General features: G+C 43.5%; 1 protein-coding gene across 1 annotated transcript; it reads right to left on the bottom strand.

Moving 5' to 3' along the window:
• Positions 1–1084: 1084 nt before the first annotated feature.
• On the bottom strand, positions 1085–14584 carry slc43a2b (solute carrier family 43 member 2b). The gene is made up of 14 exons (XM_078286732.1): positions 14425–14584; positions 10024–10060; positions 9065–9211; positions 8554–8609; positions 8380–8456; positions 5864–5956; positions 5365–5498; positions 4473–4677; positions 4181–4319; positions 2994–3126; positions 2403–2535; positions 1614–1687; positions 1334–1457; positions 1085–1246 (listed from the first exon to the last, which is right to left on the bottom strand). The coding sequence occupies exons 1-14, from the start codon at positions 14582–14584 to the stop codon at positions 1085–1087; spliced, it is 1674 nt and encodes a 557-aa protein (XP_078142858.1).
• Positions 14585–17540: the final 2956 nt, after the last annotated feature.

The following is a 17540-nucleotide window of genomic DNA, read 5'->3' as shown; positions in this document are numbered from 1 at the left end:
ATCAAAGCTAAAGGAGACAATAAATAGTGAACATAAGCTGATTTTGCTTTTGCAGATGTACTGCAGTTTGTTTCCATCTCCCTCCAACAGAGGACAGTAAAGGCCACTAAAAAACACTATCACATTCATTCAATACTAAATTCTATGATACAGTAGTTTCATACTGTAATATGAAGTTCATCCCCTCAAAGAAGAAAGACAACCAGTCCCATAATAATCCACAATGACTGTGCTCATAAGCATCTGCAGAAAGTCTATTCTACCAGCCCCAGAAACATCAGCAATATGGCCCTTCTCTCCTCTCTGTCATCCATTAATGCCATTTAGTCCACACTTAGCTTAAGCCATCATCCTGTAAAAAATCCAGCTGATGAGTAGGTAGGTAGCACCATATTAAGGGTTCAGATGGTTTACAATCAACATATTAAACACACAAGAGAAAACAAGACTCTGTAATAATGGAAAAGGTTGTGAGGCAATCTATTTAGCGTGCCATTTAGCAGAGTCTTGCTGATTTTGGAGGTGGAAATTCATTGGCTAATGAAGCCAGGCTCTCTCTGTTTCCTTTTCTGCTCCTATGAGGATAAAAGGAAATAAAAAAGCAGTCTTAACATGGAATGGAGTCCACTGACATGCTGCTTATAAAAGGAGGAATAAAAGAGGAGTCAGAGGATTTGGGGGAATGCAGAGGGCTGATTCCTCTTTCCTTTCACAGTCTTTCCTCTCTCTCGCTCTCCTTTCCCCCTCCACATTTCATTTTTCTCCTTGGTGACTGTCCAATGGACACGTTTCCGTGACAACCACAGCATCAGTTTCCCTTGGTGGGCTTTTTGAAAGAGATGTGACAGTCTGTGAGTGTGTGTGTGTTTGTGTTTGTGCATGTGTGCGTGAGTGTGTGTGTGTGGGGTGGGACACCTAAGTAACAATCATATCTAGTGTAAGTGTGATATTCTTAATAGTTAATACTTAATAGATATTTCAATTGTTCTCATGTGTGTGCTTGTGTGTGTATGTATGCATGTATCACTGGATTGTAGAATCTCTCTTTCTTTCTCTCCATCTGTTTCTCTGTATTTATTTTTCTCTAGACGAAGGCCTCAGGCTTCTCAGAGCCGTTGATTTTGATGTAAATCTTGGCGTTGTTTTCCTTGTCCCGCTGCTCTCTGTGGAGCATGCGTCTGTAGCAGATCAGGTAGAGAGGCAGCAGGAAACCCAGCATACTGACACCAAGTAGACCAACGTTGACCTGGAGGACAACAACACCAGAATTAGTGGGCCCTCAAGGCTTAATTTGTGCGTGAGTGCGTGTGAGTGTGTGTGTGTGTATTCATACCCAGAGCGGGTCTCCCTCCAGGGGTCCCATCATGGCCATAAACAGGGGCTGCTGCAGCAGAGCAAACAAAGCACTGACCAGAGACTGCATGCCTGTTAGACTGCCAAACTGGGAGGAGGGATACCTGGAGAGAGAGGGGAGGGAGACAGGAGATTGGTCAGTTTCAGCTGCATCCACATATACTCCAAACATGCATGGTTATAATCAGAGGACCTGAATGATGTGTGTGTGTGTATGTGTAGTTGTGTGGTGTGAGGTTAGGGAGTACAATGACACTTACACAGCAGCATAGAGGCCTCCAACAGCAGAGTGAATGAACCCTCTTACCACAGTGTGTAAGACAAACGAGGCAATCTGAGGAGAAGAAATGAATAGAAATGAATTTAATGTAAACAGAAAAAATATTAAGACATTTGGTCAGCTGGACGATCTCACAAGGACCCAAAAGCTATTGTCTGCCATGACCAGCTGAAGTTATACTCTGTTACTGCTAGGTGTACTAAGTATATGGAAATATCCATTTCAACATACATAAACTGTAACAGTAGTTGCCAACTCTGATTTATGATGGGCTCATAGACTGCATTCAATGTATACATGGTAAAAATCACACCAATGACACCACTGTCAATGCTTATTGCAGTGACTACATGATATACAGCATTCAATGTACAAACAAGTTTAAATGTAAAGATTTAAAAAGAATAAAAGTTGAAAAGTTATATGTTCAAATATGTTCAGCAAAGTGTTTAATGTAAAAATGTGTGAAAATTATAAATAATATTATATATAATAATTGTACCATGAAAATGTGATCCTGGCCCATGCTTAATCCTTAATCCAAACCTGCAGAGTAGCACACTTTTCTGTATCATTTTATTGCTAGATGTTGGACATTTGAAATATGCCTGAATAATTACACATGGAGAAACATGGAGACTTTTACATATTTGGCTGTCTGCTGTCAATAGTCTGTGAAATGTTGCAAATCAATAACTTCAAAATGGCATAAACTCAAAAGACAGGGAAGGCCTGTGTGTATCTACCACAGCTGATATGGACCACTCACCTGCAGGGGGAGATTGGGCACCAGGCAGGTGATCCCAAATCCTACTAACAGGACGTTAGTGAGGATGAATGCTCGCATGGCATTGGTCACCTTCTGGATCTTTCTGTCTCTGCGCTTTATCTTAGTCTCACCCCTAGTGTTTACAAGGAGCCAGGAGAAAATACAGGAAACAGAGTTCAGATTATACAAGTCTACCGTCTAATATACAAAGCTTAGTTTCTTCCAAGCAATCTGATTGAAATCCCATAAAGCACAGCTAGCTATGCCAGCTCATGTGCAACCAGGGAGCCAGTTTAGGTTTTTTCAGGTTTTTATTCTTTTTATTCTATTCTTTTTGGTCAATACACATTCATTGCATAACACCTATAATGTCTTAGCTGTGCCTCGTACCTATAGTGTCACCATTGTACTCGTAATCACAGTAAAGAATGTCCTTATGGGTATTATTTCAATAGTAAGAATCCCATCCAACATGCCCCATTCACTGTACTGGCAAATAGCCATTCAAAATGTCTGCAACTATAAATGGAAAGGGGCTTTAAGGCAATGGATTTCCCTCTCTGTCTAAAAGATGACTAAAATGTGACTCACTTGTTGCAGGGCTCCTTTTCTTCCTCTCCATCATCACAGTCCTTCATCTTCCAGTCCATGATCTGACCAATCACTGGAGTGGTCATCAGACATAGCAGCTGCAGCATGCCGAAGATAGAGGAGTACAGACTCACTGGGGGAGAGAGAACAAACAGAAGGATAAGAAAGAGGAAGAAAGGGGAGAGAAATGTGAGGGAGAGAGGGGTTTGGAGAGAGAGAGGGGTACAGAAGTAGAGGGATGAGACAGTTGGGGGAGGGGGAGGGTTGGGGGAGCTTATTCTTCCTGGTTAATGACTATGGTGGTCCAGTTAATTATTAGTCCGAGCCAACAGAGCCATATTAAGGGAAAATAATGGGGGGCACGGAACGGGTCAGGAAGCAAACCCCCGAGAAAGTTTTGAGAAGATAGCTGTTTAAAAGTCAATTACGGTGCCTTTATGAAGGGGTTTCTGCTCAGGGAGTAATGATAAAAGAAAAATGACTCATGTGAAACTCTTCAGATGAAATGTGCCCTTTTCTGGTGCCAAGGGGCAAAGTTAGTTAATGAGTACAACTAATGGAACCTGGTACAGGTTTAGTTTAAAGCTGAATGACAGCTCAAGGACTGGGTCATTGGCAGGTCTATGGGCAACAGCAAAGGTGAGACAAGGTGAAATAACAGTAGATATGAAAAAAGACAGAAATGCTAGTGCATCTAATACAATATTAGAGTTAGATTGTGATAAGAGGCTACGGTTAAATGCTAATTGTTGTCAGCTTTAAATAGTCTAATACTAAAGTTAATCTACTTTTATACCGGCAGGCCTGTAGTCTTACCAACTTCCATTTTCTCCACTGAAAATACAATTACAACCAAGTAAGTCCAGTTGGTCTTAAGTCATGAATCATAATGACTGTGTATTATTGAGCAGTCTATACTATTATGCGAAAACACAAAGCACATCAAAATTGATTTCAGATAAAGCAAAAAAGCAACAAAAAACGTATTCATTTAAATTACAAATTGTGAGATTTTAGCTATCTAAGGCTTTCATCAGAATGCACATCTGTTCTGCATCCATATGGTTAAGAATTACAGCTTTAGCAGAGTTTGACACAAACACACACACACTCACACACGCACACACGCACACACACACACACACACGCACATGCACACACAAAAAACAATATGCAGCACCACACACCTGTGTTGAGGTCTCCATCGCTAAGGGACTCCAGGATGTTATTCATGGCTCCCATGTAGAATATGAGACGCAGCTGTGTGATGGACATGGTCACAATACTGAGCATGAAGATGGGGCTGATGATACTTTGCATGAATGACTGGGCTGCAGATAAGGAAAGAGAAGGAAAATGATTGTTAATTGTTTGTGTGTGTGTGTGTGTGTGTGTGTGTGTGTGTGTGTGTGTGTGTGCACATTCTCACTATAAAGTTACACTAAAAAGGGAGTTTTTGGACCATGGTCACAACGCTGCACTCTTACATTCTTCTTTGGGCTTGCACTCCACCTCCAGGTCCATGGTGGAGAGGCAGAGCTTGTGGCCCTCCTTGGTGGACAGCTCCCTCTGCTTCAGGCTGTTGCCGACACTCAGACGACGCCCCACTGTGGTCACCTGACGGTAGAACTGCTTCCCTGTGATCTTGTGGTCAAAGCCCAGCCAGCTGAACTTGATCTTCACGCTGAGAGAGCGGAGGAGGCGAGAGGGATGAACAAAGGAAAAATAGAGGAGAGAGGATGAGAGGAGTGGAGGAGAGGTCATGGAGGGAGAGAGAAAGGTAGAAAGACTCATTAATTTGAAGATATCGTAATTATGAAAGTGAGATAGCTGCATGTCGCATTAAACATCCCCATGCTGGTATTACAGCTGCCATTCATACTAGCAAAGTGGAATATGGCTTATTGTGGGCAAAACTCAACCTAGTCCTGAATTGTCCTGTGCTCACCAGTGTAACAAACCATTTTTCTGCTGATCCAGCTAAGTCAAAAGTGCGCTCTTAAATTAAACAGAATAGTACATCTACCAGAGGAAAGGGGTTTAGCTGACATTCTGCAACTCAGTTACATTATTCATTAGCAGGCTGACTTTGACCTGGAATTTCACCCGACACTCCTCTGCACATTTTATTGCACATATTGCATAAGAATTCCTTGTCAACGAATTTCAGCCAGGTGATGCCTTTGGAAAAGACTTTGCAGCGCACAATAAACCTGCTCTTCACTCCATTAGGTTTGAATACTTCTCTTTGTAAAACACCTAAATCTCTGGCCCCTTGAAATCCGATCGGTCCATATTCTGTTGCTCATGTGTGTGTATGTGGGACTGCGTATGTCATCTGTCTGTGACTGTGCATATCTGTGGTACTAACGTGTAGTCCATGTCCTCTGGTCCGGGGAACGGCTCCAGCGGCCAGTTGAAGAAGCAGTTGAAGAAGACCAGGCCAGCGCAGGCTGCCCACACGACCAGGATAGTGATGAAGGGAATACCGAAGTCATAGATCACCTGTGCACGACAAAACACGACAAATAAACACAAAATACACCGAGGAAAACCAGAGACAACGACAATAGAAATGTTCATGGATGGTAAAGTGTAAAGCATGGTAGTGTGACACAGCAAAAAAGTGCAAATAGGCTTGACATATTAGTTACTCGCTGCAATCATCAAATACTAAAATACCACATGGATGAAGGAATGAATGAACCAGTAAAGAAAGGAGTCATCTATAGAAAATAAATATTAAAAATGAATAGAAATCCAATAGGTGTGCAGTGCAGGTGTGTGTGGATGCGTGCTTCCTAAACCACAGAAAATGGGTTTGCCTTGTCACAGATTGTTAGGTATCGGGGTAATTTAGTGTTTGTTACCTTGACACCGGGGAAGGTGACAGCTGAGGAGGCATAGGAACCAATCATCAGGGCGATGAAGGTGGAGCGGAGGTCCCCGAACATGTTTGGCAGCTAGAGAGCGAGGGTTAAAAGAGGAAGGAAGTGGCAGAGAGAGAGAGAGAGGGGGACACAGACAGACCAGTTAACCTCTGAGTTAATTATATCATCACAGCCCTGTTCTCCTTTTGCCTGGATCTGCAGAAGGAATACCGCAGAAAAACACAATAAAGTGACACGCAACACCAGTACAAGCAATAGAAAACAGCATAACATAACACACGCAGCTGTCTATTACGTGACACAAACACATAGAGCTGAGGAAATCCAATCTATACAGCTGAAACAGTCAGAGGGGGTGACTGGGTGAAGGACAGTTAGGGACAAAAGAGAGGCAAGAACAAGGTAGGTGGAGAGAGTGGTGCTGGGTCTGATAGAGTGGTGATAGCTCATTTTCTCCCTCTTTCAGATGCCATATTCCCCTCTGAGGAAAGAGAAAGAAGAACAGAGAGTTGGGAGAGGAAACAGAGAAAACAGGAGACGGGGTGGCAAAATGTCCAATTACAAAAGCATTCATAAACTGCTCTATTTTTCGAGAGACTGAACAACAACAAGCACAGTCAATTACATAAGACTGGGGAGACAGAAAGAGATGTGTGTGTGTGTGTGTGGGTGTGTGTGTGTGTGTGTGTGTGTGTGTGTACAGAAGTGAGAGAAAAAGTATGCGCATTGAAGCAGCTTGAATTGCATTTTAGCAAAATTACTCTGAGAGTAGTTATTGTCATTCAGTGGGACACCAAAATTATTTCCAAGCATTTTCAACACAATCTGGAAGAACACTTTGAAAAATGTTAGAATAGATTATCGACAAATTACATATTCATTAGTAGCCGCAAGGTTTATTGCATCTCATCTCGTCACCTAAGATTGATTTAATAAATGGAGTTTCAGGCTATTGGAGGAAAAGTGGCGCTACCTCTCTACTGGACAAGGTCGGAGCAGGAAGGTGACCTGACTGCTGACTTCGGCCCCTGAGGGCCGCTGATTATTACCCAACATCCCTCTGACTCAGACTCAGCTGGGAACAAGTGGCTGTAGGCCTCAGGTGGAATCATGATCAAGGAGTCAAAGAGCAGCATAAAGTGTAATGATTAACCTGCTACCGAGGTTTTTAAAAGCATAGCAAGTAATGAAGAAGGAGAAGGAGGGAAAGGGGGTATAAGAGGTAGAGGGGCTTTATGTGGTTTTATGTACAGGCCCGGGGGATGCCCATGGGCTGAATCCTCCTCAGAAAAAAACAAAGCCCTAACTCATGGTTTTACTGCATCACTGACATTCGTGTCGGTGGCAGCAGCTAATGGATACCCAAACAAAGAATAAAAACCAAAGTCAGAGATTTAGGTAGAAGTAACAAACGCGACATACGAGATGAGAGATCTAATAGCCTGTGGTGGTATAGCGAAGGGACAATTTACTGTGAGATTTAGTGGTGCAGCGCCCCTCTCTAGTGAACAGCGTCACCATGGCACAGCCCTGGACTCCTGTGTGGGTCACTGCAGGCTGAACTGATGGGAAGGGGAGGGACCGGGAGGATGAAGAAGAGCAGGGAAAGAATGCGAAGGAAGGGTGGAAGGGGTCGACGCAGTGAACTTGTATGAATCCCAAAGGCCCTCTGTTGTTCGACTCAAGATGAAGCCCGACGGCAATGCCATTCACTTTAAGTATTCATATATGTTGTTCCTGTGGCCTAGGATAATCTAGTCAGTTATTTTCGACATGAACAACTCTGGAGCCGAAGTCATTGGACCTTGACTGTAACCTGTGATGTCACACCATCGAGACAGGCGCTGCTGTATGGAAAACGAAAGGGAGACTGACATTGTGAACTCTTTATGATTATATTTCTGACTGCATTTCTTTCTTTTTCTGTTTACTCTCTACACAACTGCAATTATTCCCTTTTGAGCATGTACATTACGTGTGTGTGTGTGCATGTATGTTTGTGTATGAAAGGCAGAGAGAGAGAGAGACACACACACAGAGAGACAAAGAGTTTAAAAGACCAACAGTTGCTATGTTGTTCTTATTGAAGCACAATGGTTAGGGGATGGGCTTGGTGGGGGCAGCAGACACAGCAGAAAAGTGATAATGAACCATCGCTTCACTTTTCCTCTCTTTCTCCCGGCCCAATCGCTCCACCCCCACTGCTATCCAAAGCTGAGACTCGTCCTGTTGTCCGCAGGAACACAGAGTGCAGTGTAGGCAGCCAAAAAAACAGACCCAGAACAGGAGACAGGGTGGAATGCCAGAAAAGAGGGGAGGGAGCGGGCGAGCAGGCGGGGAGCCAGCGAACTATTAAACACAACCAATAACGGAACAGGCACAGTGAGACGGAAACCTGTGAAGATAGAAAATGTACATCTGGACAAACATAATGTGCGGCAGGTGCAAAGCCTCTAGAGCAAGAGGCAAACACAAGCACACACGCGCACACTTACTGTGAGGGAGGTGAAGGTCATGCACATGCCCCCAAAGCCGTTGAAAGTCAGGGCGATGAAGATGAGGACAGAGAGTTCTGCAAATGACGCAAATATTAGCTCATCAGACTCTTAACAAACAAACGACTGCGTGCCAAATAAAACACAAGCGCTCTTCAGATGGACACTACTCACCATTGGGTTTGTAGGCTCCATACGCAATGAGTAGACAGGAGAATCCAAAGCACGTACTAAAAAGAAAGAAAAATATTCATGTCACACACATAACTTCCCCAGAAATCTGGCCATTTGAGCCGGTGGTTCTAAACCTGGGGGTCGAGACCCCCCAGGGGGTCGCAAGATAATTTGGGGGGGTCCCGAGTTGATTTATGTGATAGGAAAAAAACATATCTCTACTATACACATTTATTGTCATGTGTATTTTTTCAGATTTTTCTCTCATTTTTGCTTTTTTCTTGTGAAATACTGAATAGTTTTCAGCCCCTAGGCCTCCCTTGACAAAATGAAACATCCTGAAAACAGGAAATCATCCTTTGAAATTGTGATTGGGGTTCAAGAGTAGGCATCCCTTCATTTTAAGTGATCAGGAGCTAAAAAGGATGAACGCCACTGATTTAAGCTACAACCTCCCTCCCTCCCTCTGTTCCTTTGCTCCATCTCAACCCTCTGTCTCTTCCCTGCCTACCTGCCCAGCAGTCGTAGTTTGCGAGGCCCGTATTTATCCATGACGATCCCCAGCGGCAGGGTGATGGCCGAGAGCAGGAAGGAGCCGACGGTGAACGCCAGGTTCAGCATCTCGTCCTGTTCCTTACAGATCAGCCAGCCGTTCATCCTCAGGGGCCCGTCCATAGGGACCAGGGGCCTCATCTCCACCCCGTCTCCCAGGCCCACCACAGCACCCTCGCCGTCAGCCTCGTAGTAGTCGGCGTACTCGTCGTCGGCCGCCGGAGTCACCAGCGGCAGGGACAGGTTGTAGCTGGAGCTGTTACCTGAAGGGCGGGATGAAGGGAGGAAGAAAAGAGACGAGGTTTAACCCTTGCACCCTGACTTTCCCCTTAAATTTCCCCTTAAGTAGCTTAAAAGTTAGAAAAAACTCTTTTTCCATACTGTACAACAATTCCAGTGCTTCACTGAAGCTATAGCTGCTTATACTGAGTGAAATATTCAAACCCAAGATGCCATTTATTTATGGCTGCACCATTACATGAAATAGAAAACTCCAGATGTTTCGTGCATCATTTTATACCCATTTCCCTGTAATTCAGCAGGACATATTTGGTATCTTTGGAAACCTTGGGATCTTGACTAGAATTTAAAATAAAGTTCTGTGGGCTTGAACAAAGCTTGGCTGCTAAATATCTGTAATGATGATCCCACGAGGGGGACCCTAGGGTATTAATGTCAGATGTATTTAAGAGCATGTCCGCCCACCAGCAAAGCCTCACACAACCTGACATTAGCCAAGAAATTCGACAGTTTGTTGGTTGAGAGTACAAGTGGGAAATATGTTTGGAGGGTGCTACCAGTGAGAAGGGTCAGGCTGCCACAGTGTGACCATTTTCCTCAGAAGTCATAAATCGAATTTTATCATGCACGTGAACAAACATCATGCACAGAGGTGGAGAGGAGTGAATAATGTATGACCGTGTGAGGTTGAGTTCAGCTGTGTGCTCAGTGTGTGCTGGGCGCCACAGCTCCTCGTCAGAGAGATACTGTTTGAAGGTGACAACTCTGCTTATTCACAGGATCCTGATATATCAACAGCTAGTGGTCACATGTGCACTGAACACGTGCAAGGTTATGCACTCACACACGTACACACACACGTTCTAACTAGAGATCTATGTATACCTCTATATGCCAACATATCTCTATGCACAGTCATTAGTCCTTGACTGACCGCTAAAACTGACCAAGCACAAACCAGCCACACCTTAGTCTCGTGCTCAGTAGAAAAAAAACACAAAGGGGGGGGGGGGGGGGGGGGGGGGGGGGGAAGGAGAAATGCAGGGAGGTAATCTGTCTTAAAGTGCTGCCCTGACATTATTTATCATAAAAACAGCACAATAAGCACAGGGCAAAGTTAACTAAACTCACATACACACAGGTATGTGGGCAGTGGAAGAAGATAACAATTGAGGAACAGAGATACTGGTCTTTATCTATGATTTGTGTGTGCGTGCGTGTGTGTGTGTGTGTGTGTGTGTGTGTGTGTGTGTGTGTGGCTGGTGAGGAAGTTTTTGTAACTATTTAAGTACTGGTGGCACACACTTATACACACACACACCACAGCTTATGGCTCTCTCAATCCTGGTGCGAGATTCGTGACCCTTTGAAATCTTAAAATTTGTCCTTTATTTGTTGTCAAGCCTTCAAGCCAAATGGGGTAATATTGCTTGTTAAGTTTCACATAGTCACAGCTTCTATCATGTAAAATCTCATGGGAATCTGTGTGATGGCAGAAGGAAAACACACCAGAGGAAAAACAAGGAAAAATATTTTTTGCCCCTACAGGGTTTGAACAAATAGAAAGACAAAAGTCTGTTGAGTGAGATGCTATGTGGAGGAGAAGATCAAGTGAGGAAATTTAGTGGAAATTTTTGGATTGGAAAGATGGATGCTTCTATAAGGATGAGTTGGGCAGGATAGATGTGTTTATGTGAGAAATGAGCGATTGCATCTTGGTCATGTATTGCTGGATGGCTAAATGGCTTATATACTGCCTATTTCCCCCATAACCCACCACCTCTAGACTCTCAGAATTGTTCTCTGCTCTTCCTCCTAGCCAGATGTTTTCTTGATTTCACTCCTTTACACCTCCATATCAACTCCTACTTCCTTGTAGTCACGGGAGGCAAGCATGTGTTGCATCCCTGTGTGAAATGCCATGACGCGCTTCATAACAAAATGCCAAAGGCTTCCTCTGGAAACCAGTTCAAACCCTGTCACATACTAAGGAACAAGGCGGAAGTCAGCAGCTGGGTGACACAGGATAAAGTAGGAAAAGAAAGGAACCCAAGTATTGGACACAATGCTTGTGTTCTATATGGTCTGGTATTGTGTACAGCAAGAAGACTGGATTGGATTAGACTGGGAAAAATTAAGAGTTTCTGTGAATGGCAAAGAGCCACTGAGTTCAGAGAAATGACGCATCCGTGTTATCTCGTGCCTCATCCACAACCTCTGATTAAAATAAGCTTAGCACCAATCTAACACTATCAGCAGATGCACCCTGGCCAGATAGCAGAGAAATGTGTGGGAGTCCGTGCCTGTGGTTTGGACTGGCACTGTTCAGACACTGCATGCACTTTTTCAGCAAAGGCAAGAACAAAAGTAGAAGAAAAAGGAGAGGATTATTAAATAAATGTAGAAGGTAGAAATAAATTGAATTACAAATTATTTTGCCTTGTTTGAGCTATCACCTTAATATAACTTATTATACTTTTATGGCCTCTCTGATCATGTGTTCCTTACCTGCATTAACTATGAGATACACCTGATGTATACCAAGCTGGTGAAGTTCTCAGACAAATTAAAACCATACAAGGCTGTGAGAGGATATCATGAAACATTTAACTGAGAAGTGGCAACAAGGGGGAAAGGTAATCAAAAGAGTCCTGAAACATATCATTGGCAAATGTGAATAACAGAGCAAGATGTGGTTAATGTAGAAAGTAATGTGAGGAATGGCGAAAGGAACAAAAGAGCACAGAGGCCTTGTTTGCATCGTGATTCCATTCCATTTTTAGGTTAGATATTTCACAAAATCTGATTCTGAGAAGCTGCATACAATCAATTCTAAAAAAGACTTACAAGGATTTATGATGAACAAAAACGTCTAGGGTATCTAGGGGCTTTTTTAAACTGTGTCCAACAATGAGTCAACACTGTCACACTCGAGTGCAAAAAGACACAACAAATACTTCACATACATGTTGGCAATATACCACCACAACCATTTGACCAACACATCCAAGGTGAGGCAGCAATGCTACTTGTTCTGTGGGTTAGAACCTGTCTCCCACTTGGCGGTGCAGAGGATCATGGGAAATCAGTCGAGGCCCCAAGTCTCCCTTCCATGTTGACTCTTGTGCCAACTGATATTCCCTCGTAAAATGCTGCCTCAGTCATCCCTCACCCCCCCTACATGTGCACTAAAGCCTTATCTACACTACACCACCATTACCATTTCTTTTTTTTTTACTCTCAGCTCCACCAACGATCTGATTTCTACTGTTCATCACTTTGCTATCACTTCTACCCCTCCCTGCCTCTACTGTTCACCTTTATCAGTGAACTTTAAACCTCCATATATACCAGTAATAAATTCCCTCTGTGGATCTTTCTGTCCCTCTGTCACACGTCACATGCCTGAGAGGAGCTGAGTGGGTGCTGCTGCCCTCTCCCTGTTACATCATCAGAGCAAGATAAGCTGGCTGTGTCAGCGGTCCTGGAAGTCGCCTATAGAAGTGGATGCGCAATAGTTACTTCAGTGGTGACTCAGTCTGCTTCTTTGCAAGCGAAAACAGACCTGCGTCACAGCCAAAACATGTTCAATATCCTAAAAAGCTGGTGGAACGTCGGCCCTCTGTTGTTATAAGTCTAGGATTAGCCTTGAGTGTTATTTTTGTTTTTTAAAGCCTTATGGTTGAATTTAACAGTACTAGTGATGCAGTGTTTCTCCTGAATGGCCAGACTGTCAGACAAGTTACTGAGTGGAATTTGCATCAATGATGTGGGGAGGAGGGTTGGGGGATTCTGCATCCACATGTAGATTAAGGAGAGTGTCCCAGATAAGAGTTAAAAAATACTCCTACAAAACACCAATCAGATAAATCAATGTGTGTAAACTCACAAGAAGATAGGCTTGCAACTAATGAGACAGAAAAACATGAATCTGACCGAGAGTATACAATCTGTGGGCTCAGCACAATCAGGACAGAGGCTCCGCACAGTGTCACCTAAGGTCCAAAGAATAAGTCTGGCCTTTTTCCTTTCTCACGTTTCCTTTTGCTTAGTCTCTGACATGTCCTGACTAGAGCCATTGTTTGCATCAATCCCACCTTTGTACTTAAAAACACAAAGCACCTGCCTTACTTTGGTCAAAGCGCGAGACAGGAGGAAAGAGAGAGCAGGAGGGACTTGACTTGGGGGGGGGGATAACACCGATGTCTGTCTTTGGATTGGAGAGAGAGAAAACTTGTAGATTCCTTCCCTGTTGACTCAGACAGAAAAATCCAGTTCATCAGTTTTCAGCAAATCAATCCGTCTATCAGTTCCCTCTCAATAAGTCTGCAGCCATCTCTTTGATTTAGCTGGAGGTGCTGTTAGCAAGTTGAAACACAGTGGGAGGACGAGGACAGTGGAGCCCCACTCGCTCACTCTGGAGCCCTCCACCCTCCCCACCCCTGCTCTCTCTTTGATTTAACTGATCTAATTTAATCTCCCGAGTCCCTAAAAAAAATCCCAGGGCCCCTTTGGAAGACACTTATTCTTCCTAGAGAATAGGAGAGGTAAAAAGGCAGCAGAGTTGAGTTACACTGAGTTTAATGGGTTCGTCCATTTGAGGCATTCCAGACATGTTCAAACACTGATAGCACCACTGGTCTTTAGATGAGGACATGTTAAATAAAACTCCCTCCCACCTTCGCCCTAACGGCTGATCGTGGAACCGTTCAGGAGACAAGGCAGGATGGGTCCCCATGCCTCTAGCATACAGTAATCCACGATAACTACTTTCCCAGATTACATCTGCTGACCTCATCAAGCTAGCAATTTACAAAGTGCTTCACAATCAAGACAAACAAAAGACACAGAGATGGGGTTACACAAGAAAAGAAGAGAACAGAGGTAGAAACAAAGACATTGGGTTGGGAGGAGGGTGGGATATGACTCCTGGTTAGGTTAAGGGATAGAATGGGTGAGGGCAAGATATGGAGCAAGTTACAGGTTAATGACATCAGAAGTACGAGCTGAAAATAAACACTAAAGACTGTTACTACATGGTCCTTTTGTCCCCACAGGAATATAACAGTTGCAACTCACCCTCCTCGTTGCAGAGGTAAGAGTAGAAGCCTTCTGACTTGAGCATGATGAGGAGCGAGCCCCATCCCAACAGCACGGCGGAGAACAGCAGATTCTCGATGACAGCGGTCACTGCCATCCACCAGCGCCTGGCAAAGGCTGTGGCCAGGGACGGAGCCATAGTCGAAGGCAAGAAGTGAAAGACACAGTAGGTGGAGGAGGAACCAGAAGAGAGAGATGAAGAGAGAAAGAGAGGGGAAGAGGAGTAAAAGAGAGCAGGCAGGTAACGCACAGAGAGCAGCGAAGAAGGAAAAGGTTGGAGCCCTCTCTCTCTGGCGCTTGGGATGAAGGATCGCTGATCACTGATCTGTGGAGAGAAAAGCAGCAAGAGGAAGGGGGAGGTTTTTCAGTTAGCCTATTGCTGAACTCACTGAAGGAAAGGAAGGGTCAGTTCCTAACACTGTAAGATCACAAGATAAAGCCACTGAACTTTGAACCTAACTCAAGATAACTGACTGCATGGAATGAAGTGAAAATGAACCTGTGTTGTGCCTAATTGTGGATTATGCAGCTATGTTTGCTTCATAATTTGTTTGAATAACTTGATTAATTGATTTTCTCTCTTTATATCAGACACAGATGATGGGTAAAGATGGTTAAGATGTTCCTCATAACATAACTAACCAGTAGTGACAATTAATAGTAAATCATTAACATGGGAGGAAGACCTTTCTAATGCTGAGACAGATAATTACATCACATTATAGTCACAAAGCTGCAGAAGCATCCATTGTGGCATTACAGACTTTCTGCTGTTTTGGGGAAAAGGCAAACTGGTCCAAACTGGACTCAGCGAGAAAGTGGGGCTCTCTCACCACCCCCTCATCCCATGGCCCCTCTCTCTCTCCTACACAACCCCTAAATGTCCTCACAGGCCCATCGAACCGCAACTCTTCACTGCAATTACTGTGGTGCATCCAAAACATAAAGGAGCTGCCAGACAGACAATAAACAAATAAGCGCACACATCATCTCTCTCTCTCTTCTCTCTCTCTCTCTCTCTCTCTCTCTCTCTCTCTCTCTCTCTCTCTCTCTCTCTCACACACACACACACACAAGCTTCTGATCACACCAAGAAAATAAATCTAAGCATAGTTGCAAATCCCATGGAGAATAAATAAGCAAGTGCATAAAAATAGATAGGCCAATCTCTGTAGATCAGTCTCTCAGTTCATTAAAAAATATCATTCTCATTATTAATTCAACATTACATTCTCTACAATATAAAGGACATTATTAAAACTTATCCAGGAGAACTGCATGACCTCCATACCTTTCTGTTAACACACTGCATGCACCATCCACAATCCAAACTTCTCTTGATGTGCTCCAGGTGAAACTGGTCCTCACTTGGCTTTAAATGACTGACCAGTATCTGTGATAAGCCAGATTTATACTGAGGCGGACCTCACACAGCGCCCCCTGCTGACCATTGGCCGCCTGATGGCCGCACCTCTGATATTTGGATAGTAACCTTTTATAATATCATAGTAAGCTCTTACATTGCCTTTCCTAAGGGATGAGAGGTGGAGATAAAAAAAAAAAAAAAAAAAGTATGAAAGTGCTTCTACTGGGTGATAGCATTTCCCCGGCTGGAGGCGACTGTGAAGGGTTAATCAAGGCAAACAAAGTCGGTTTTCAAACAAAAGGGACTTGATAAAGATGATTGGTCAATATCAACAGTGCTAACTCCATACTGTCTCAATCAATAAAAGGCATTGATAACGGGAGGCAGACCATTGAGCTGTGACTCAATGACACTTGCTTCAGTCTCAAATCTGGATAGTTTGCGTAACCTGGCTACCGATAACAACCATGAAAAACACGTCTGTTGTGACTCAATGATGGGACATGACCTGCTGCGGTAGGCACGGAGTTTTCAGTCTCACGTGCAGACTACAGGTCTATCCTTGAAAAGAAAACAAACGTACCGATTATTTCGCTGCAGTGGCGTCAATTAAAGGCATGGTAGGTATGGTACTGGTATTGTCAAAGTTAAAGGTATTTGTCAAAGTAATACAATTCCCCACCAAACCATACAAACTCAGTTATATCGCTTACATTTCTGGGGATACATTGATCAGTTACCGATGACTGACAAAATATGATTAATTGCTCATTGTGCTAATTTATTAGGCGTAGCTCACCAAAGTATCTCGCACACAAGGCCTACAGAGTCCTAATGCTCCCCTGATGTGATTTTCGATAGGCTTTCGAACAGGTTCCTGGCTTGATCTTTGGTCTCCATATAGATAAAAAGATAGTTAGGCTAAAGTATGGTAACCATACCCAACTGACGCCCATGTGCCCAAACTATACAAGTGAGTGCGCACTTCCCCAATTATCAGCTGGTTTAGTTGGTTCCTTGTGCAGGATGATAGCCGACATAACGCAATACGGAGACAGGAAGACTTATAACCTTATTTCACCAATATAGAGAAAGAACTGCTCATACAGTTTGAGATTATTAACCTACCATTAGGGAAAGCTGTGCGCCATAGGCGGACTGTTGCGCTCTTTTGACTGTGCAAATGGTTTCACCTTCTAGAAACTGCTGACCTTCTCGAAATTTACACCTTAATATATTTTTTTATCGGTGAGGGTTAAATTGTCAGCAAACGGAAACAAAGTCAGAAGTTGGAGGCAGCAGCAGGATCTTTCATCTAAAGCCTTATCAATGTGCGCATTGATCACTGAGCGACCATAACAGGAACAGTCATTTTATCTAAATAACACTGATATGGCAATTTGTAGAATTACTGTGATCAGTGTCTTCTGAGATCAAAGGTGAATGCCACTCAGTTTTAAAATTCATACTGGCTATCCATCTGGCCATGTGCTGTCCAATTGGTATTCATATTTCATAATGTTGATGGAGTAGCTCTGTAAGATCTAGGTTACTAAATAATGGATGGCAAATTGATTGATGGCCCACGGAATGCTTATCTAGGCTAACCCAAAAATCAGGTCTATTTCTCACTATTTCATGTTATCTTTGTAAAAACAAAGTGCCTTGGGTCAGCTACAGGTTATCCAGTCAGAAGCCAAAGGCCAACTGTCCATGTTGTTTGTAATTG

The sequence above is a fragment of the Centroberyx gerrardi genome, chromosome 11 (assembly GCF_048128805.1).
Source record: "Centroberyx gerrardi isolate f3 chromosome 11, fCenGer3.hap1.cur.20231027, whole genome shotgun sequence".
NCBI classification, from domain to species: domain Eukaryota; kingdom Metazoa; phylum Chordata; class Actinopteri; order Beryciformes; family Berycidae; genus Centroberyx; species Centroberyx gerrardi.
The sequence above is the reverse complement of the archived record's forward strand: the minus strand, read 5'-3'. Positions and strand labels throughout refer to the sequence as shown.